This window comes from Hyla sarda, chromosome 5, assembly GCF_029499605.1.
Source record: "Hyla sarda isolate aHylSar1 chromosome 5, aHylSar1.hap1, whole genome shotgun sequence".
Lineage (NCBI taxonomy): Eukaryota > Metazoa > Chordata > Amphibia > Anura > Hylidae > Hyla > Hyla sarda.
This window is the reverse complement of record NC_079193.1, coordinates 286,000,112-286,023,850: the sequence shown is the minus strand read 5'-3', so window position 1 is coordinate 286,023,850 and position 23,739 is coordinate 286,000,112. Positions and strand designations below refer to the sequence as shown.

Sequence of the window (23,739 nt, the reverse complement as noted above, 5' to 3'; positions counted from 1 at the left end):
TATCTGATGCTGACACTTACCAGCCGCTTTTAGCTGACCCTATCATTACATTTCAAAAATCTCTTTCTGAATTATTAGGGGTGTTTCTCAATCTATTGTTAGCCAAAAAGAAATTGATTATATGTATGTACAACAGCCAATTGTTCCCATTTTTCATGCATTGCCGAAGTTACAAGGACAGATTCCCGCCGCTAATGCGGCTGATCATTAAGGAAACCGATTCCCGCAACGAACACATATGTCAATGGTTAGATTCTGTTTTACAGCCCTTGGTTAGTAAATGCCCTAGCTTCATTAAAGACACGAAACACCTCCTAAAAATTCTTGATTTCATTTCAATGGTGTGAACAATACTCATGGTTAACATGCGACATTGAGTCTCTTTATTCATGTATTCCCCATCATTTGGCATTGGTAGCACTCACTGATATTCTAAATAAGTTTTCAAATTACAATCTTGAGTTAAAACAGTTTATTTTTGAAACAATTATTTTTTTATTCAATGGTGTTTTTTATTTGCAGAAAACTGGAGCATCTATGGGTGCAAAATCCTAATCTGCCCTTGCAAATTTATATGTATTTTGGTGGGAGAATTTTTATATTTTTTCAGATCAAAATCCCTATAGAGACAATGTCGCATGGTTTGGAAGAAATGGCAATGACGTGGTCATTGTATGGAAAGGTGATGAATTATTAGCAAATACATTCATGAAATATTTAAATCTTGTAAATTATGTTTCACACACAATTGGTCTAACACATCTACACCATTTTTAGATGTATCTTTGGTTGCCAATGGCAACACCATTGAGGTTTGCCCATTCAGAAAACCAACTGCAGGGAATACCATTCTTAGGGCTGATTCATGTCACTCCAAGCACACCGTTGAAGGCATACATGTAGGTGAATTAATTTGTGTCAAACGCAACAGTTCTTCTGAGTTGATCTACCAGGAGGAATTGGATCCTAGACAAAGCCCAAAAGTGGGTGGATTCGATAAACAGATTGGAACTTTTGAAAAAGAAGGAACATGGCCAGTCTAATGATCCAATCACACTTGTAACAAATTATAGTCCCCAGTTTTATAAAATCAGAGATATCATCTCAAAACACTTACCGTATTTTTCGCCATATAAGACGCTCCGGCATATAAGACGCACCCAATTTTAAAGGAGGAAAATTTAGAAAAAAAATATTCTGAACCAAATACTGTAGTAAAATATTTTATATCAGTATAGTTCCCCCACAATAGTTGGCAGTATAGTTCCCCCCACAATGGTAGGCAGCTCCCCCCCCCCACAATGGTTGGCAGTATAGTTCCCCCACAATAGTTGGCAGTATAGTCCCCCCACAATAGTTGGCAGTATAGTCCCCCCACAATGGTAGGCAGCCTCCCCCCCCCCCCCCCCCCACAGACATACAGCTTCCAGCCATATACAGTGTACGGCTGGAGGCTGTATGTCTGTGTGCTGCCCCTGCAGTGTTCCGGTCACCGCTCCTCTGGCCCGGGGTCACAATCTACTGCTATGGCCTATGGACCATAGCAGTAGGTGCCGGGACCGGAGGAGCGGTGACCGGAACACTGAAGATTACGCGCCGCCGGTCGCTCACCAGGCCCTGGCCAGCGAGCGTCTTCCTCCGGTCCTCCTGCGCCTCTATGGTTGTACTCACGGGACGTCACTGAGGTCCTGTGCGTACAACCATAGAGAGGCGGAGGATCGCAGGAGGACCGGAGGAGGACGCGCATCGGCCGGGGAATGGTTAGTGACCCGCGGACATCCTTATGTCCCGAAAAGATTTTTCGGGACACAGGGATGTCCGGCATAGGAAAACCTATGATTATCTGCCAGGGCCAGCTCCTGTGTGCGGCTGCAGGCGGGGGCCGGCCAGAGCAGGTAAAAACTAATTCATTTATACTAAAAACCAGGGTGCCTCCAGCTGTTGTGAAACTACAACTACCAGCATGCCCGGACAGCCTTTGCTGGTCCGGGCATGCTGGGAGTTGTAGTTTCACAACAGCTGGAGGCACCCTGGTTTTTAGTATACATTTATTAGTAATTCACTTGCCCAGCGCCCAGAACTGTATAGGGCAATAAACATAGCCGGTGTGAGGTGAAAAATTCAACGGCGGTCATGAGGCTGCTGCTGGCGGGGAGCAGTTAGTCAGCGCTGTACCGCACCGCCGCAGCCTCTGTAATTACCGCTGACTTCCCGCTCTCGCCCGCAGCAGCCTCGGGCGTATATTCACCGTATAAGACGCACCAACTTTCCCCAACCCCCCATCCCCCCCCCCCTGTTTTGGGGAAGAAAAAGTGCGTCTTATACGGCGAAAAATACGGTACCTATGCTTCATTCAGATTCGGGTCTAAGCACAGTGTTACAAAATGGAATAAGATTTTCCACTCGTAGAGCCCCCAACACTAGCTAACTCATTAACCCCTAGCACAGTTATAGATCGTGATACACATGACACTTGGATGACAACCAAATAATTTTTTAAATGTGTTATTTGTAAATATGCTGTGAAATGTACCACCATTGAGGACACCATCGACAATAAAAAGCATACAATTTATAGTTTCATTAATTGCAACTCTAAACTGGTAATATACAAAAATTACATGTGTTGCTTGCTCACTTTTTTCTATATGTATACAAATTTTGTATGTTTTGTTTAATGCAAAAAAATATCCTTTTGCCCCTTTTTTGGGTTTTTCTTTCTCTTATTTGCAAACTCTTTTTTTCTATATGTTTGCTTTTAATGCACTTTGGACAATAAAGTGGGTTGTTCAAATGGGTGGGTCTTTTAGCTCCCTCCCCTTGTGGGAGGTGAGCTTCTTGACCTTCTCAGTATAAAAGAATCTTTTGAAGAGCTAACATATATGCCATGACAGGGGTGTGGAAATTTTATAAAAAACTACTTGTCCACGGGACTAAAATGGAGCAAAATCTACTTGTCCCTCATGACGATCCACTTGTCCGGCCAATTTTCGCTTTTACGCTCTCGTTTTTTTTCCTCCTCGCCCTACCATAACTACCTACTATAATGACACCTTTTAATTTTTCAATTACATTCTCTGAACCAAAAAAAAATAAATAAATATATATATATATATATATATATATATATATATATATATATATATATATAAATAATAATCGGTGAAGTGAAATTGAAATAGTAAAAGATAATTTTGCAGATTTGGTGGTTTTCTTTTCTACGCCATTTACCTTGTGGTTGAGATAACATGTTAGTTTTATACTTTAGGCGCCTGATTACAGTAATACCAGATTTGTATAGTTTACGTCATGTTTTACTAATTCTGGACTTTAAAAAAAAAAAATTATTTGCCATTTTTTAACCCCTCTAGCTTTAATTTTTCTCCGCATACCAGGCTGTATGAGGGCTCATTTTTTGCGCCATAATCTGTTTTTTTGTATCGGTACCATTTTGGTATTGATCTGACTTTTTAATCACTTTTTAACTTTTTTTTCTGGGATATTATAAAAATTGCAAATCTGTGTTTTTTTTTTTTTTTTTTTACATTTACCTTACGGGATACATAATGTTATATTTTCATAGGTTGTACAATTACGCACGAAGCGATACCAAATATGTTTATTTTTATTATGTTTGCATGTTTTTATATAGGAAAAGGGGGTGATTTGAACTTTTAACATGGAAGGGGTTAATGCAGCGGTCTTCAAACTGTGGCCCTCCAGATGTTGCAAAACTACAACTCCCAGCATGCCCGGACAGCCAACGGCTGTCCTGGCATGCTGGGAATTGTAGTTTTGTAACATCTGGAGAGGCACAGTTTGAAGACCACTAGGTTAATGTGTGTCTTTCAAACTTTTATTAAAACTTTTTTATTTTATTTATTAATTTTTTTACACTTTAGTACACTTATATGAGGAATCATTAGATTCCACAGACAGATGAATAGAGATCTATTGAACTCTATTAATCTGTGTGCTCTGTGATCCATTGATAGAGCCTGGTCCAGCCAGGATCTATCAATGACAGAGCCGGGACAGGAGGAAGCAGAGGTAAGTCCTCCGGCTATCTCCATAGTGGATCTCCCCCCGCGATCGCGCTGCGGGGGGGGCGATCCACCTCCACTAGCCCACCACGGAGCATTCACATCTCCCTTTAGACGCCGATGTCAGCTTTGACAGCGGCGATCTAAAGGGTTAATAGCCAGCCGCGGCGGTCGCCGCATGCTGGCTATTAGCGGCGGCCCCCGGCTACTGAGAACAGCCGGGGGCTGCAGAGTATGGAGCGGGCAGGAATCCCGAGCCCGCTCCATACATACTGCAGAGCGCCGCAAGCATCTTCCCGTGCAGACGTGCCTCCTCCCCTCAGCTCTCCGAAGCTACAGCTGGGGGGAGTGAAGGCAGAGGACGCAGGTCTGCACGGGAAGCAAGAAGCCACGCCCCCTCATCCCCCCCCCCCCCCCCCCCCCCCCACACACACACGTCTGCAGAGCAGGGGAGAGAAGACAAATACACAGCTTCTCATCTCCCCTGCTCTGCTTCAGAGGACACAGGCTGCAGCGTATGGAGCGGGCAGGAGTCAGGAGCCCGCTCCATACAGACTGCAGATCCGCCGCACTTGTCAGGTCCGGCCCTGCTTGCCCGAAGCCGGGCTAAGGGCCGGACAAATTCACCTGCCCGGCGCCCAAAACTGCTAGTCCCGGGCGTCGGGCGATAGAAATTCCACATCCCTGCATGACTAAGGGCCTGATGGCCTGAAACGCGTCGGTGTTTGAGGAGTTCCAACCATGCAACTTTTCACTTTGTTGTCCTTGTGCTCATTTTCCCTGCCTTTCATGGATTTTTTATCTTGGATTACAATAAAGAAGTATTTTTTTATTCAGTGCTGGTCAACCCTTCCTTGTTCCTTGCTTTGCATTCAGAGGCTGGCCGTGCACGTATCAAGAATCAGGTGAGCTGAAAAACCCTCTTTGTGCTTGTTAGATTTGTAAATTACTAATATTAAAAAATTGTAATCCTTCCAGTACTTATTAGCTGCTGAATTCTACAGAGGAAATTATTTTCTTTTTGGAAGACAGAGCTCTCTGCTGACATCACGAACACTGTGCTCTCTGCTGACATCTCTGCAAACATATGCTTCTCTGTTCAGTTCCTAAAATGCACAGAGATATCAGTAGAGAGCACTGTGCTCGTGAAGTCAGCAAAAAGCATTGTGTTCCAAAAAGAAAATAATTTCCTCCATAGTATTCAGCAGCTAATAAGTACTGGAAGGATTAAGATTTTTTTTTAATAGAAGTAATTTATAAATCTGTTTAACTTTCTAGGACCAGTTTATTTAAAAAATAAATAAATAAAGGTTTTCTGCCAGATTACCCCTTTTAAACGATCTGACAAACCCTATTTAACTGGCAGCCTAACTTTCCAGTTTTCACTGACTTTTCAAAAATGGTGTGCTGCTCCAAAGTGACTGAAACCCTCCGGCAGCAGGTTGCCCAGATGAATGTATCGCCCATAGCAAGGGAAGTTGGTCATTCCAAGTCTGTGATTTCTAGAATATTGCATCTTTAAACAACATCACAAACTCATTAAAGTCCCCCAAGTAGGCTGGTCACCCTCAAAAGACAAATGCAAGTAAAGTACAGGATAATGCGGAGAATCTCCATGAGTAATCGTTTCAACACTGCAGCTGGAATTGCTCGCCAGTTCAGCATTGAACAGGGTAAGGATCTGTCTCGTCATACAGTGTCTCGACTCGCCTCTGCTGAGGAGCATGTTGTGTGGACAGAGGAGAAGTGGCCCAGAGTTCATTTTAGTAATGAAAGAAAGTTTTTAATTTAATTGGGTCTGATGGGAAACATTATGTTCAGGGAAACACTGAACCCAAAGTGTGTAAAGAAGTCAGTGAAAGGTGGAGGAGGAAGTGTCATGGTTTGGGGAATGTTTTCTGCAGCAGGAGTTGGACCTCTCATACAGCTACATGGTAGAGTGAATTCAAGTGCGTGTCAAAACCTTCTTCAACAACACATGGTTCCTTCCTTGCGTTCATCACTCAATCAGCAGCAATTTTCATGCAGGTCAATGCCCCCTGTCAAAACAGGTAAAGCAGTTCCTTAAAACTGAAAACAATGAAATGGCCGCCCAGAGTCCTAATCTAGACCCAATAGAAAATCTCTGGAAAATCCTTGGTGACAAAGTTATGGTCAAGAAAGCCACAACAGTCACAGAATTGTAGAAGAGACTGGAACAAGAGTGGATCAAAATCCCACCAGAGCAGTGTGAGAGACTAGTAATGTCCTGTGGGGGGCGCAGATGTGCTGAAGTCATTCAAAGCAAAGGCCTGTACACTTCCTAATGATTGGTGACTGTTGGAACCTTCAGAAAATGTAGTTACAATCTTCCTGTGCTACACTCATTGTTGTTCTCTAATTATATCTTTTTTTTTTGTTTTTTTTTAAATAAAGGTTTTATGTTGATATATTTTGATTATTTTGTAAAACACTGTTTTGATGGCATGGAGTACCCCTTACAAAAAATCCTTCAAATGATGATCAATGTAGATTACATTTATTTCTGAAAAAAAAATCAAATGTTCATAAATTTGTTCTCTAATTTTGGTCTCGAGCATATTGTTACATAGGAAATGTAAGTATATATATTAACCCCTTAAGGACCCAGACCAAATATACCTTAAAGACCCAGCCATTTTTTGAACATCTGACCACTGTCACTTTAAGCATTATTAACTCTGGGATGCTTTTACCTTTCATTTTGAATCCGAGATTGTTTTTTCGTGACATATTCTAGTTTATGTTAGTGGTAAAATGTTGTCGGTACTTTAATCATTTCTTGGTGAAAAATTCCAAAATGTGATGAAAAAATTTAAAATGTAGCATATTTTTTTTTACTTTGAAGCTCTCTGCTTATAAGGAAAATGGATATTCCAAATACATTTTATATTGATTCACATATACAATATGTCTACTTTATGTTTGCATCATAAAGTTGACATGTTTTTACTTTTGGAAGACACCAGAGGGCTTCAAAGTTCAGCAGCAATTTTCCAATTTTTCACAAAATTTTCAAAATCGGGACCACTTCAGTTTTGAAGTGAATTTGAAGGGCTTTCTTATTAAAAAATACCCCACAAATGACACCATTATAAAAACTGCACCCCTCAAAGTATTCAAAATGACATTCAGAAAGTTTAACCCTTTAGGTGTTTCACAGGAATAGCAGCAAAGTGAAGGAGAAAATTCAAAATCTTCATTTTTTACACTCGCATGTTCTTGTAGACCCAGTTTTTGAATTTTTACAAGGGGTAATAGATGAAAAATCCCCCCAAAATTAGTGACCCAATTTCCCTCTAGTAAGGAAATACCTCATATATGGATGTCAAGTGTTCGGCGGGCGCAGTAGAGGGCTCAGAAGGGAAGGAGCGACAATGGGATTTTGGAGAGTGAATTTTGCTCATATGGTTTTTGGGGGGCATGTCACATTTAGGAAGCCCCTATGGTGCCAAAACAGCAGAAAACCCCCCACATGGCATACCATTTTGGAAACTACACCCCTCAAGGCTCGTAACAAGGGGTCCAGTGAGCCTTAACACCCCACAGGTGTTTGACGACTTTTCGTTAAAGTCGGATGTGTAAATGGAAAAAAAAAAATTTCACTGAAGTGCAGTTTTTCCCCCAAATGTATCCTTTTTACAAAGGGTAATGGGAGGAATTGCCCCCCAAAATTTGTAACCCCATCTCTTCTGAGTATATAAATGCCCCATGTTAGGACGTAAAATGCTCTGCGAGCGAACTACAATGCTCAGAAGAGAAGGAGTCACATTTAGCTTTTGGAAAGCAAATTTTGCTGAAATGGTGTTTGGGGAGCATGTCACATTTAGGAAGCACCTAGGGTGCCAGAACAGCAAAAAAAAAAAAAAAACACATGGCATACTATTTTGGAAACTACACCCCTCAAGGAACGTAACAAGGGGTACAGTGAGCCTTAACACCTCACAGGTATTTCACAACTTTTTGTGAAAGTTGGATGTGTAAATGAAAAAAAAATTTTTCATCAAAAGGCTGTTTGCCCCAAATTTTACATTTTTACAAGGCGTAATAGGAGAAAATGACCACCAAAATTTGTAACCCCATTTCTTCTGAATATGGAAATACCCCATGTGTGGGCGTCAAGGGCTCTTCTGGCACACTACAATGCTCAGAAGAGGAGGAGCGCCATTGAGCTTTTTGAAAGAGAATTTGTTTGGAATGGAAGCCGGGGGCCATGTGCGTTTACAAAGCCCCCCCTGTGGTGCCAGAACAGTCGACCCCCCCACATGTGACCCCACTTTGGAAACTGCACCCCTCACAGAATTTAATAAGGGGTGCAGTGAGTATTTACACCCCACTGGCGTTTGACAGATCTTTGAAACAGTGGGCTGTGCAAATGAAAAATTTAATTTTTCATTTTCACGGATCACTGTTCCAAAAATCTGTCGGACACCTGTGGGGCGTAAATGCTCACTGTACCCCTTATTACATTACATGAGGGGTGTAGTTTCCAAAATGGGGTCACGTGTGGGGGGATCCATAAGAAAGATTAGCAGCATTTTCTATATTTGGGGAATCGCTAAATCTGTCCTGCCACTCACAAGCACCTAGAAAACACTGGCTTTCTGACAACCTTGTCCTTTTTGTGATCTGCTGTATTTATTGGATTCCCGGTCTTCTGCAAATAGGGCTATGAATATGGAAGACTGTTCTTACGCTTGGTATAGAGTTGTGCTTATACCATTGCATAAAACTAAAAGGTTAGTGTCTATCTCTATATGGTTTAATGCACAAATATTCTACACTGTGCTGCACCAGGAGAATCCCCCTTTTTGTTCTTGATACTGATACCATCACTTTGTTTTTATGTGTGTATGTAATATATATATATATATATATATATATATATATATATATATATATATATATATATAAAAAAAATAAATTAAAAGTCAAAGAATGATCTATTGACATGTTTTGGGAGATTATGAGCATGCTCTAGGTCATGTGCAGTAGTCGGTATGCATAAATAGACTGAGCTTTCTAGATCACCTGATGTCAGTGGTGTAAATATCTTTTCTGTTTTACAATTTGTAATGGGTTTCTTCATGTTATCCAAGTTGTCAGCATAAACTAGTCACAGAGTTGCTGATCAGAATGATGTTTTGCTTGCACCATTTTATGCTGCTGTTTACAAGATACAGAAATGTATTACCCAAAGCCCGCTTTGTGCTGTTTCCCCCATCCATCGGCTGCTGACTGACATCCAATCCCAGCCAATCAGCATTAAGTAGGTGGAGGGTGCAGGTCCTCATAAATATCAAGGACTACTCTCCTGCTGTCTTGTGTCCTCGGCATTATTAGGGATATCAGAGGAATGGTCCTACAGAACAAAGTGAGCGATGCTGCATTCTGATCAGCTAGGGAAGTCTGAACCTAGTTACGGTCTTGAGCTGACCAAGAAAATAGTGGGGAAACCAAAAATAAATGGAATAATAGGCACTCATTTTCAGTTATAGGCTGCTCGATTGGGGGAAAATGTCATAATGTAATTGCAATATAATAAACGAATGATGACATTCCCTCATTTCATGTCCAGTCCCTTCCATTTCATGACTGTTCCTCTTAATTTCATGACCATTCCCCTTATTTAATCATAGCTCTTACCTTCATTTCATTATATATATTTCCTCCCTAGCCATTCCCCTCATTTCATATACCCTATTCCCCTCATTTCCATTCTCCCTGTTTTATTTCCAATTCCCTCAATTTATTTCCATTTCCCTCAATTTCATGTTCTGGGAGGACTGGATAGGAAATGGGGAGAAATTAACTTAATTCCTCCTCTGCATTTCATATACCTGTCTGGTCCGATATAGTGAGTTTGCGGCCTTGTTGCATGAATTCCCTCCCACGCGGCTGTACTGCACCATAGAGGGCTGGAAGGAAGTGACTTTATCTAGTCACTTCCTTCCAGAGCTGGACACTGCTGAGTGGGAGCAACAGTCGAACCCACACTAGAGACTAACAGCTGGGACCCGCACGGGGGCTGGGCCAAGGTAATAATCACAACATTTTCCTAGGAGCATAATCGACATTGCAAAAATTAAATACTGAGATGCAATTTTGATATATTGGCAGCCCTAGTATTACCAACAAGCAGTGATAGAGAGAGAGTAACCCTCCACTCATTCTCTAATAACCCCCAGGATACAGCTCTTTGGATGGCCACCAAAATACTGTTAAGCCACTAGCATTTTTGGATCGCTTTAGAGGTAAGCTGGATAACTTTACGAAAAGGAAAGGGTTGGCAATAGTTTTTCTGATTTATTCCAATCCTGTTTTTGACCTCAAGAAGACAGTGATTTTACAGATCATTTATGTTGCCAAGACAGTACTCTTGGGATTATAATTGACCTTGGATCAAACAGTACCATCACTTTACTTCAAAAACAAAGGTCATGACCGTTCAGAATAGAATATGTAAGGTACTGGTATGATAACACATCAGCAATGTTCTTAACCACTTTTCTAGTTGTTTACTGTGTCCTACGACACTGGAGTCACTGTAGGACAGAACTTAGACTAGAAGTAGTGTATGTATACAGTATTTTACATAAGTGAGTGCACCTCTCACAATTTTGTAAATATTATATCTTTTTATGTGACAACACTTAAGGAATTGCACAGCCTGTGTAACAGTGTTTAAAGGAAATCTGTCATCAATGTCACCTGCACTAACTTGTCTGTACTGACAGGACAGGTGACCCTGATGACTATGATACTTGCCTGGTCCCGTTCCATGCTGTGGTTCTCTGGCTATCCTCTTCGGTATCTTCCGCTCCGTACCCAACTTGGAGCATCAGCGGAGCTTAACCCCTTAAGGACTCAGGGTTTTTCCATTTTTGCACTTTCGTTTTTTCCTCCTTACCTTTAAAAAAATCATAACCCTTTCAATTTTCCACCTAAAAATCCATATTATGGCTTATTTTTTGCGTCGCCAATTCTACTTTGCAGTGACATTAGTCATTTTACCCAAAAATGCACGGCGAAACTGAAAAAAAAATCATTGTGCGACAAAATCGAAAAAAAAGAACCCATTTTGTAACTTTTGGGGGCTTCCGTTTCTACGCAGTGCATATTTCGGTAAAAATTACACCTTATCATTATTCTGTAGGTCCATACGGTTAAAATGATACCCTACTTATATAGGTTTGATTTTGTCGCACTTCTGGAAAAAATCATAACTACATGCAGGAAAATTTATACGTTTAAAAATGTCATCTTCTGACCCCTATAACTTTTTTATTTTTCCACGTATGGGGCGGTATGAGGACTAATTTTTTGCGCCGTGATCTGAAGTTTTTATTGGTATGATTTTTGTTTTGATCTGACTTTTTGATCACTTTTTATTCATTTTTTAATGTTATAAAAAGTTACCAAAATACGCTACTTTGGAATTTTTTTGTGCGTACGCCATTGACCGTACGGCTTAATTAATGATATATTTTTATAGTTCGGACATTTACGCACACGGCGATACCACATATGTTTATTTATTTATTTTTTTTACACTGTTTTATTTTTCTTATGGGAAAAGGGGGGTGATTCAAACTTTTATTAGGGAAGGGGTTAAATGACCTTTATTAACACTTTTTTTTTTTACTTTTTTTTTTTGCAGTGTTATAGGTCCCATAGGGACCTTTAACACTGCACACACTGATCTCTCATCCTGATCACAGGCGTGTATTAACACGCCTGTGATCAGCATTATCGACGCTTGACTGCTCCTGCCTGGATCTCAGGCACGGAGCAGTCATTCGTCGATCGGACACCGAGGAGGCAGGTAAGAGCCCTCCCGGTGTCCGATCAGCTGTTCGGGACGCCGCGATTTCACCGCGGCGGTCCCGAACAGCCCGACTGAGCAGCCGGGATACTTTCAGTTTCACTTTAGAAGCGGCGGTCAGCTTTGACCGCCGCTTCTAAAGGGTTAATACCGCACATCGCCGCGATCGGCGATGTGTGGTATTAGCCGCGGGTTCCGGCCGTTGATTAGCGCCGGGACCCACGCGATATGATGCGGGATCGCGGCGCGATCCCGCTTCATATCGCGGGAGCCGGCGCAGGACGTAAATATACGTCCTGCGTCGTTAAGGGGTTAAATGGGCACCGTCATCAACATATTATAATTTTTTTTATATGTTGTAGTACATATGGACTACAACATCTCTAATATATTTTTATTATTTTTTTTAATTAAAACCTTTTAATTTACGTTTGAAAACTGGCCACTAGGGGTCTCCCTCCTAGTGGCCCGGCTGCAGGCTGGCGTGACATCACGCCTGAATTCGGACCGATGCCGGACGGGCAATTCATCCGGTCCGAATTCATTCAGCCTGTGCTCGCTCCCTGCCTGTCAGACAGGCGGGAGCGAGCGCATTGGCTCCTTGGCCACTGGCCGGGAGGCCACTCCTCCCGTACATGCCGCTGCTGCTGCTGCCCCAGCAGAACGCCGCTGCTGCTGCAGGACTCTGCGGCATGTATGTATGTTAAGGAGAATCGGGGTTTAACACGGGGGTTGGGGGAAAGCGGGGGTTCGGGTTTTAACACGGGGGGGGGGGGGGGGGGGCGGTGCAGTGCCTATGGCGGTGCAGTGCCTATGGCCCTGACTTATTGTTTTCAACACAGGGTGCCTCCAGCTGTTTTCACTACTACAACTCCCAGCATGCCCTGACAGCCAATAGATGTCAGGGCAAGCTGGGAGTTGTAGTGGTGAAACAGCTGGAGGCACCCTGTGTAGATGAACTAAGGGTGGAAGTCACCCCCCCCCCCCCCCCCCCCCCCCCAGGAGGCATCAGTGACGTTGTGCCTGCTGGGGAAGTCTGCCTGGTAGCGAGCACACTACCTGGCGGACAAAAAAGCATTTTTAATATAGTAAAAAAAAATAAAAAAATTAAAGCAGGGAGGGGGTTAGGGATAGATGGGCAATAGGCAGGAACAGAAAAAAAAAAAAAAAGGATGGTGGGAGCTACACTTTAAAGGGGTACTCCGGTTGAAAACATATATTTTTTTTTTTAAATCAATTGGTGCCAGAAAGTTTAAACAGATTTGTAAATTACTTCTATTAAAAAATATTTTTCCTTCCAGTACTTCTTAGCAGCTGTGTGCTACAAATGAAATTCTTTGCTTTTTGAATTAGAATTTCTATAGAGAAAATTCATTTATTTTTTCATAACTTTTTTCGTCTTGTCTACAGTGCTCTCTGCTGACACCTGATGCCCGTATCAGGAACTGTCCAAAGCAGGAGAAAATCCTCATAGCAAACCCATGTTACTCTGGACAGTTCCTGACACGGACAGAGGTGTCAGCAGAGAGCAATGTGAACAAGACAAAAAATAAAAAAGCTAAGAATTTCCTCTGTAGCATACAGCTGCTAAAAAGTACTGGAAGGATAAAGATTTTTTAATAGAAGTAATTTACAAATCTGTTTTACTTTCTGGCACCAGGTCATTTAAAAAAAATAGTTTTCCACCGGAGTACCCCTTTAATGACTTCACCACTACTGTTCTCTGCTGGGTCCTGCTGCTAGCAAACAGTAGCGGTGAGGTCACTAAGCTCCACCCATGCTCCAAGTTGGAAACTGGACCAGGTAAATGTTGTTGTAATCAGTGTTGCCTGCTCTGCCTGTCTGTACCGACAGGTTAGGGGGTCATATTGTTTCTGTAACATTGACTATATACAATACTTGCTGCAGTGACAGCTATTCTGATCAGATTTATTGACTTGTTGGTGTCACTCTGTAAACCATTGTTTCTCAAGCGTGGTCCAGAAGTACCCCGAACAGGTCATGTTTTCTGGATTTTCTTAGTCTTTCACAGGTGATTTAATTATGGTCATTGCATCGGGCATCACCAGAGTTATATCACCTGTGAAAGGGGGGGGGGGGGGGGTCTTGAGCACTGTGCTTGAGAAACATTGCTCTAAAGTATTCCTGTCATTAATAAAAAAAAACAAAAGACATACAGAGACCTTTGCAAACAAGAAAATGACAGCAGCACACTGCTAATGCAAAGTAAATGGACACTTTTTAAATTTTATAAAAATGATATGGAATCCTGGCTTTCTTTGGACACTCAGAGGGAAACCTATTGTATAGCCAAATTGGACCTTTTAGTTCCAAAGGGTATGAATGAGAATGGCAGCTTTAAAGTATTCTTAAGAATTCGAATGAAGAAATATGTATAATATGACAAGTCTAAAATTGCAATACTGTGATAAAAGGGAAAAAAGGAGGTTCTTAACATACCATCCCACCACGGTGAGGTGACCCTACACTATAGATATGCCTTCTCCTTGGCTAGCAATAAGCCTACAACTTCTGAACTTGTAAGATCCCAGAGACATGTCAAAAGGTTATATCGGTCTCAGTGCTGAGACTCCCACCTATAAAGTATTCACTCCCTGACTCTCTGTGACTTTGTCTTGCTGCCCCATAAACATATAATGGAAAAAGATACAAAGATCGATAAGAGCTGAAAGTAAAGTGTGCTTATCCCCATATGTTCCCCTCACCGGTGGGGATCGCAACACTGAGATAAGACCGAAGAAAATGGACACTTTTTAAATTTTATAAAAATGATATGGAATCCTGGCTTTCTTTGGAAACCTATTGTATAGCCAACTGTATAGCCAAATTAGACCCTTTAGTTCCAAATTAGACCCTTTAGTTCCAAAGGGTATGAATGAGAATGGCAGCTTTAAAGTATTCTTAAGAATTCGAATGAAGAAATTGCTGGGCACTGCCTACGTGAACAATGCAGGAGAAAATGGTAAGTGCTGAGGCTAAACAGTGGTAAGTGTAAATAGCAGTCCATGATCCTATAGGGTGCCAAACGAAGACAGCCAGTCCAAGCATACAGTCCTGGCTGTAAATGTTGGCACCCCTGAAATGTTTCAAGAAAATGAAGTATTTCTCCCAGAAAAGGATTGCAGTAACACATTTATTCCCTTTTGTGTGTATTTGAACTAAACCAAAAAAAGGGATGGAAAAAAAGCAAATTGGACATAATGTCACACCAAACTCCAAAAATGGGCTGGACAAAATTATTGGCACCCTTTCAAAATTGTGGATAAATAAGATTGTTTTAAGCATGTGATGCTCCTTTAAACTCACCTGGGGAAGTAACAGGTTTGTGTGCAATATAAAAATCACACCTGAAAGCAGATAGAAAGGAGAGATGTTCACTTAGTCTTTGCACTGTGTCTGAGTGTGCCACACTAAGCATAGACAACAGAAAGAGGAGAAGAGGACTTGAGAACCAAAATTGTGGAAAAATATCAACAATCTCCAGGTTACAAGTCAATCTCCAGAGTGCGCAACATTATCAAGAAGTTTGCAACCCATGGCACTGTAGTTAATCTCCCTGTGCGTGGATGGAAAAGAAAAATTTGATGAAAGGTGTCAACGCAGGATAGTCCGGATGGTGGATAAGCAGCCCCAAACAAGTTCCAAGGATATTCAAGCTGTCCTGCAGGCTCAGGGAGCATCAGTGTCAACGCAAACTATATGTCGGCATTTAAATGAAATGAAACTCTATGGCAGGAGACCCAGGAGGACCCCACTGCTGGCACAGAGACATAAAAAAGCAAGACTACATTTTGCCAAAATGAACTTGAGTAAGCCAAAATCCTTCTGGGAAAACGGCTTGTGGACAGATGAGACCAAGATGGAGGTTTTTGTGACGCACATCATTCTACTATTTACCGAAAATGGAATGAGGCCTATAAAGAAAAAAAACAGAGTACCTACAGTGAAAAATGGTGGAGGTTCAATTATGTTTTGGGGTTGTTTTGCTGCCTCTGGCACGGAGTGCCTTGAATGTGTGCAAGGCATCATGAAATCTGAGAATTACCAATGGATTTTGGGTCGCACTGTACAGCCCAGAGTCAGAAAGCTGGGTTTGCGTCCGAGATCTTGGATCTTCCAGCAGGACAATGACCCCAAACATATGTCAAAAAGCACCCAGAAATGGATGGCAACAAAGCGCTGGAGAGTTCTGAAGTGGCCAGCAATGAGTCCAGATCTAAATCCCATTGAACACCTGTCGAGAGATCTTAACCCCTTAACGACGCAGGACGTATATTTACGTCCTGCGCCGGCTCCCGCGATATGAAGCGGGATCGCGCCGCGATCCCGCATCATATCGCGTGGGTCCCGGCGCTAATCAACGGCCGGGACCCGCGGCTAATACCACACATCGCCGATCGCGGCGATGTGCGGTATTAACCCTTTAGAAGCGGCGGTCAAAGCTGACCGCCGCTTCTAAAGTGAAACTGAAAGTATCCCGGCTGCTCAGTCGGGCTGTTCGGGACCGCCGCGGTGAAATTTCACCGCGGCGTCCCGAACAGCTGATCGGACACCGGGAGGGCTCTTACCTGCCTCCCTGGTGTCCGATCGACGAATGACTGCTCCGTGCCTGAGATCCAGGCAGGAGCAGTCAAGCGTCGATAATGCTGATCACAGGCGTGTTAATACACGCCTGTGATCAGGATGAAAGATCAGTGTGTGCAGTGTTATAGGTCCCTATGGGACCTATAACACTGCAAAAAAAAAGTAAAAAAAAAGTGTTAATAAAGGTCATTTAACCCCTTCCCTAATAAAAGTTTGAATCACCCCCCTTTTCCCATAAGAAAAATAAAACAGTGTAAAAAAAAAAATAAATAAACATATGTGGTATCGCCGCGTGCGTAAATGTCCGAACTATAAAAATATATAATTAATTAAGCCGTACGGTCAATGGCGTACGCGCAAAAAAATTCCAAAGTCCAAAAAAGCGTATTTTGGTAACTTTTTATAACATTAAAAAATGAATAAAAAGTGATCAAAAAGTCAGATCAAAACAAAAATCATACCAATAAAAACTTCAGATCACGGCGCAAAAAATTAGTCCTCATACCGCCCCGTACGTGGAAAAATAAAAAAGTTATAGGGGTCAGAAGATGACATTTTTAAACGTATAAATTTTCCTGCATGTAGTTATGATTTTTTCCAGAAGTGCGACAAAATCAAACCTATATAAGTAGGGTATCATTTTAATTGTATGGACCTACAGAATAATGATAAGGTGTAATTTTTACCGAAATATGCACTGCGTAGAAACGGAAGCCCCCAAAAGTTACAAAATGGCGTTTTTTTTTCGATTTTGTCGCACAATGATTTTTTTTTCCGTTTCGCCGTGCATTTTTGGGTAAAATGACTAATGTCACTGCAAAGTAGAATTGGCGACGCAAAAAATAAGCCATAATATGGATTTTTAGGTGGAAAATTGAAAGGGTTATGATTTTTTAAAGGTAAGGAGGAAAAAACTAAAGTGCAAAAACGGAAAAACCCTGAGTCCTTAAGGGGTTAAAGGGGTATTCCAGGAAAACATTTTTTTTTTTTTATATATCAACTGGCTCCAGAAAGTTTAAACAGATTTGTAAATTACTTCTATTAAAAAATATTAATCCTTTCAATAATTATCATCTGCTGAAGTTGAATTGTGTTTTTCTGTCTGGCAACAGTGCTCTCTGCTGACATATCTGCTTGTCTCAGGAACTGCACAGAGTAGAAGAGGTTTGCTATGGGGATTTGCTTCTAAACTGGGCGGTTCCCAAGACAGAGAAGGACAACTCAACTTCATCAACTCATAAGTACTGAAAGGATTAAGATTTTTTTAATAGAAGTAATTTACAAATCTGTTTAACTTTCTGGAGCCAGTTGATAGATAGATAAAAAATATATATATATTTTCCTGGATAACCCCTTTAAAATTGCTGGTGGGAAAAGGTGCCCTTACAATAAGAGACCTGGAGCAGTTTGCAAAGGAATAATGGTCCAACATTCCGTCTGAGAGGTGTAAGAAGCTTATTGATGGTTATAGAAAGCAACTGATTTCAGTTATTTTTTCCAAAGGGTGTGCAATCAAACATTAAGTTGAGGGTGCCAATAATTTTGTCCAGCCCATTTTTGGAGTTTGGTGTGACATTATGTCCAATAACCTTTTTTTTTTCCTCCCTTTTTTTGGTTTAGTTCCAATACACACAAAGGGAATAAACAGGTGTATAGCAAAACATGTGTTACTGCAATCCTTTTCTGTGAGAAATACTTAATTTTTTTGAAAAATGTCAGGGGTGCCAACATTTACGTCCATGACTGTAAATATACACTGGAGAAAAGAAGGTCTGAGCATACACCTTGGAATGCTGCTGCAAAGATTTAATCTGCGTTCGAACCTAGAACATCAAAAATGATAACATTACCCCCGTGTCACGAGCAGAGCTGGGATGGCAGGAGCTTGCACCCGATTGACAGCCGCTGCTTCACGCCGCAAGGCGTTTCATCAGGCCCCCCGGTGACCTTCCTGAAGTGCTTTGGAGCGTTAAACAGTGGTTGTTGTCCGAGTGCACGCTCCTGCCGTCCCAACTCTGCTCGTGACATGGGGGGGGGGGGTAATGTTATCATTTTTGATGTTCTATGTTTGAACGCTGAATAAATGTTTGCAGCAGGATTCCAAGGTGTATGCTCTGACCTTCTTTTCTACAGTGTATATTTAAAGTATTTATGTAAAGGTATATTATACTGCTTTTTGTAAAATTGTATATGTTTATATGCACTGAAATGGATTTTATGCAGCTGATATAAGCTTACTAAATGACTTATTGATTAAGGGGGTCCACCCCATGAAACGATGTGCCATAACCTGGGATTAACAGCTAATGTTGCTTCTGCTAGCAAAACTCTAAGCACTTTACCTGTCTTATAAGACTTTTTAAGCAAAGAATAAAAGAAAAAAACATGGTTTGAAGAAACATTTATCGGTATCGGGAGTTATGCCCATCAGGGATTTTCTTCCATCTACCATAAAGAATCTATTGGTGTTCAGCCATGATGTGATTGCCTTATTGTGTGTATTACCTTTCTTTGGCCATTGTCATATTTTATTATATTGTATTCTATTATGAACAATGTAAACCTGCATTTCTTTTATGCCTTAGGTCCATTTGGCATTAACCATGGAGTTGAGCTTCATTGTGATGTGGTGGAATATGCCAAGGAAAAATTGGAGACTTTTATTAAGTACAGTGATAGCTTTGACAAGTGAGTTCTTGGACTAATTTATTATTTATTGACATTACATATCTGATTAAGATACTCTAACAGCTGTTGAGGACTGTTCATGCCAAGCAGTAAGTATGAAATCTATTGTATTCCTGATGATTCCAACATGGAGGAATGTCAGAAAATACTGCATTTATTGTTACCTAAAACAATAAAATGGCCATATATTAACCCCTTCAGGACCAAGCCCATTTTGGCCTTAAGGACCAGAGCGTTTTTTGCACATCTGACCACTGTCACTTTAAACATTAATACCTCTGGAATGCTTTTAGTTATCATTCTGATTCTGAGATTGTTTTTTCGTGACATATTCTACTTTAACATGGTGGTAAATTTTTGTGGTAACTTGCATCCTTTCCTTGTGAAAAATACTAAAATTTGATGAAAAATTTGAAAATTTTGCATTTTTCTAACTTTGAAGCTCTCTGCTTGTAAGGAAAATGTATATTACAAATAAAAAAAAATTTTTATTCACATATACAATATGTCTACTTTATGTCTGCATCATAAAAGTGACGAGTTTTTACTTTTGGAAGACACCAGAGGGCTTCAAAGTTCAGCAGCAATTTTCCAATTTTTCACAAAATTTTCAAACTCACTATTTTTCAGGGACCAGTTCAGGTTTGAAATGGATTTGAAGGGTCTTCTTATTAGAAATACCCCACAAAAGACCCCATTATAAAAACTGCACCCCCAAAGTATTCAAAATGACATTCAGTCATCATTTTAACCCTTTAGGTGTTTCACAGGAATAGAAGCAAAGTGAAGGAGAAAATTCACAATCTTCATTTTTTACACTCGCATGTTCTTGTAGACCCAATTTTTAAATTTTTACAAGGGGTAAAAGGAGAAAATGTATACTTATATTTGTAGCCCAATTTCTCTCGAGTAAGCACATACCTCATATGTCTATGTAAAGTGTTCGGCGGGCGCAGTAGAGGGCTCAGAAGGGAAAGAGCGATAAGGGGATTTTGGAGAGTACGTTTTTCTGAAATGGTTTTTGGGGGCATGTTGCATTTAGGAAGCCCTTATGGTGCCAGAACAGCAAAAAACCCTCACATGGCATACCATTTTGGAAACTAGACCCCTTGAGGTACGTAACAAGGAATAAAGTGAGCCTTAATACCCCACAGGTGTTTCACGACTTTTGCATATGTAAAAAAAAATTTTTTTTTTTCACTAAAATGTGTGTTTCCCCCCAAATTTCACATTTTTCCAAGGGTCAATAGCAGGAAATACCCCCCAATATTTGTAACCCCTTCTCTTCTGAGTATGGAGGTACCCCATAAGTTGACCTGAAGTGCACTATGGGTGAACTACAATGCTCAGAAGAGAAGGAGTCATATTTGGCTTTTTGAGAGCAAATTTTGCTCGGGGGGCATGTCGCATTTAGGAAGCCCCTATGGTGCCAGAACAGCAAAAAATACCCACATGGCATACCATTTTGGAAACTAGACCCCTTGAGGAATGTAATAAGGAATAAAGTGAGCCTTATTACCCCACAGGTGTTTCATGACTTTTGCATATGTAAAAAAAAAAAAAAAAAAAAAAAGTTTCCACTAATATGTGTGTTTCCCCCCTAATTTCACCTTTTTGCAAGGGTTAATAGCAGAAAATACCCCCCAAAATTTGTAACCCCATCTCTTCTGAGTATGGAGGTACCCCATAAGTTGACCTGAAGTGCACTATGGGCGAACTACAATGCTCAGAAGAGAAGGAGTCATATTTGGCTTTTTGAGAGCAAATTTTGCTCGGGGGGCATGTCGCATTTAGGAAGCCCCTAAGGTGCCAGAACAGCAAAAAAAAACACACATGGCATATCATTTTGGAAACTAGACCCCTTGAGGAACGTAACAAGGGGTACAGTGAGCATTTGCCCCCCACTGGTGTCTGACAGATCTTTGGAACAGTGGGCTGTACAAGTTTTCATTTTCATGGACCACTGTTCCAAAGATCCGTCAGACACCTGTGGGGGGTAAATTCTCACTGCACCCCTCATTACATTCCGTGAGGGGTGTCGTTTCCGAAATGGGGTAACATGTGGGGTTTTGTTTTTTTGCGTTTGTCAAAACCGCTGTAACAATCAGCCACCCCTGTGCAAATCACCTCAAATGTACATGGTGCGCTCTCCCTTCTGGGCCTTGTTGTGCGCCCCCAGAGCACTTTGCTCTCACATATGGGGTATCTCTGTAGTCGGGAGAAATTGCGTTACAAATTTTGGGGGGCTTTTTTCCCTTTTACCTCCTGTGAAAATGTAAAGTATAGGGCAACATCAGCATGTTAGTGTAAAAAATAAAAAAAAATTACACTAACATTCTGGTGTAGACCCCAACATTTCCTTTTCATGAAGGGTTAAAGAAGAAAAAGCCCCCCCAAACCTTGTAACGCAATTTCTCCCGAGTACAGCGATACCCCATATGTCGCCCTAAACTGTTGCCCTGAAATACGACAGGGCTCCAAAGTGAGAGCGCCATGTGCATTTGAGGCCTAAATTAGGGATTTGCATAGGGGTGGACATAGGGGTATTCTACGCCAGTGATTCCCAAACAGGGTGCCTCCAGCTGTTGCAAAACTCCCAGCATGCCTGGACAGTCAACAGCTGTCCGACAATACTGGGAGTTGTTGTTTTTCAACAGCTGGAGGCTCTGCTTTGGAAACAGTGGCGTACCGGACGTTCTTATTGGGGGAGGGGGGCTGTGTAAGGGTATGTGTATATGTAGTGTTTTTAACTTTTTATTTTATTTTGTGTTAGTGTAGTGTAGTGTTTTTAGGGTACAGTCACATGGGCGGGGGATTACAGCGAGTTTCCCAGCGCAAAATTTGCTGCATCTCAAGATGCGAGAAACCCACTGTAAAAGCCTCGCCCATGTGAATGTACCCTGTACATTCACGGGGGTGGCGGGGCGGGGGGGGGGGGGGCTTGCATCAGCTGTTGCAAAACCACAACTCCCAGCATGCATGGTCTGTTAGTGCATGCTGGGAGTCATAGTATTGCAACAGCTGGAGGCACACAGGTTAGGGAACACTGAGTTAGAAACGGACAATGTTTCCCAACCAGTGTGTCTCCAGTTGTTGCAAAACTACAACTCCCAGCATGCCCAGACAGCTGAAGGGCATGCTGGGAGTTGTAGTTCGGCCACATCTGAAGGGCCAGATGTTGCTGAACTAAAACTCCCAGCATGCCTGGACAGTCAGTGCATACTGGGTGTTGTAGTTTTGCAACAGCTGGAAGAGCACAGATTGGAGACCATTATACAATGGTCTCCAAACTGGGGCCCTCCAGATGTTGCAAAACTACAACTCCCAGCATGCATGGTCTTTTAGTGCATGCTGGGAGTTATAGTTTTGCAACAGCTGGAGGCACACAGGTTAGGAAACACTGAGTTAGAAACAATGTTTCCCAACCAGTGTGTCTCCAGCTGTTGCAAAACTACAACTCCCAGCATGCCCAGACAGCTGAAGGGCATGCTGTGAGTTGTAGTTCGGCAACATCTGAAGGGCCAGATGTTGCTGAACTAAAACTCCCAGCATGCCTGGACAGTCAGTGCATGCTGGGAGTTGTAGTTTTGCAACAGCTGGAAGAGCACAGATTGGAGACCATTATACAATGGTCTCCAAACTGAGGCCCTCCAGATGTTGCAAAACTACAACTCCCAGCATGCCCAGACAGCCAAAGGCTGTCTAGGCATGCTGGGAGTTGTAGTTTTCAGACTCCTAGAAGCAGCAGTGAAGATCTTCACTGCTGCCTCTGAGGACCACATACTTACCCGTCGCTGCTCGTCCACGTGGCCGGTCCCGCGCTGCTCCTCGGTCCCGCCGCTGGATCAGGTAAGTCCGCCGGTCCCCACGTGTTCCCCCCGAATGCCGCAGGTCCCCGCGAGCCCCTGCAGCCTTCGTCCCCCTTTCTGCCCGACTTCCAGGGGCGGGCAGTGCGGGGGATCTGAACTTTCACCCCAGATCACTGTGATTGGTCCACAGGGACCAATCACAGTGATCGCTGACCAGGACCATCAATTGATGGTCCTGGGGGTGAAGCAGAAGTTGTCCCCTGCTGGAAACAGCGGGACTTCTGCCAGTTAACCCGTGCGATGCTGCGCATCGCCGGGTTAACTGCATGTCATTTATAAACGCCGGGATGCGCGAACGCACTGCACAACCCGGCGTTTATATATGACATTCTGCGGGAAGGGGTTAAACAGAAGTTAGAATTTAGTGCCCCCTTCTCCTTTTTGTTTTTTAGCAGAACTATGGTCATTCAGTCACATCTGTAGGTTCTTGTGCATAAAGCTCAGTTAACAGATAAAAATTTTCCAGCAAATTATCGATGTAGCCATACAGTTGAATACCAATTTTGGCTGCCTGCAGTTACCATTATGGATAGACAAGCATATGGGTCCAAATAATTAATAAGCTTTGGGCCAATCCATGGCCCTGTTCGCTGGTTATTCTCCTTATTCAGGCGGCAGGTCTAGTGCATGGGTGGAGCTTTACCAGGCTACATATATACACTAGCTGAGTACCTGGCGTTGCCCGATTTTT

At 42.1% G+C, this 23,739-nt stretch overlaps 1 protein-coding gene across 5 annotated transcripts in view; it reads left to right on the top strand.

Moving 5' to 3' along the window:
• PCMTD1 (protein-L-isoaspartate (D-aspartate) O-methyltransferase domain containing 1) overlaps positions 1–23,739 on the top strand; it is a 72,748-nt gene that overhangs the window by 34,393 nt on the left and 14,616 nt on the right. For all 5 annotated transcript variants that reach the window (XR_008844228.1, XM_056521897.1, XM_056521894.1 and 2 more), the window contains one exon: positions 19,077–19,179. Coding sequence is in view for 3 of the 5 variants with exons in the window: in XM_056521894.1 (XP_056377869.1) it covers positions 19,077–19,179 (103 nt within the window). In the remaining 2 variants the exon portion in view is untranslated. The remainder of the gene's footprint in view (positions 1–19,076; positions 19,180–23,739) is intronic.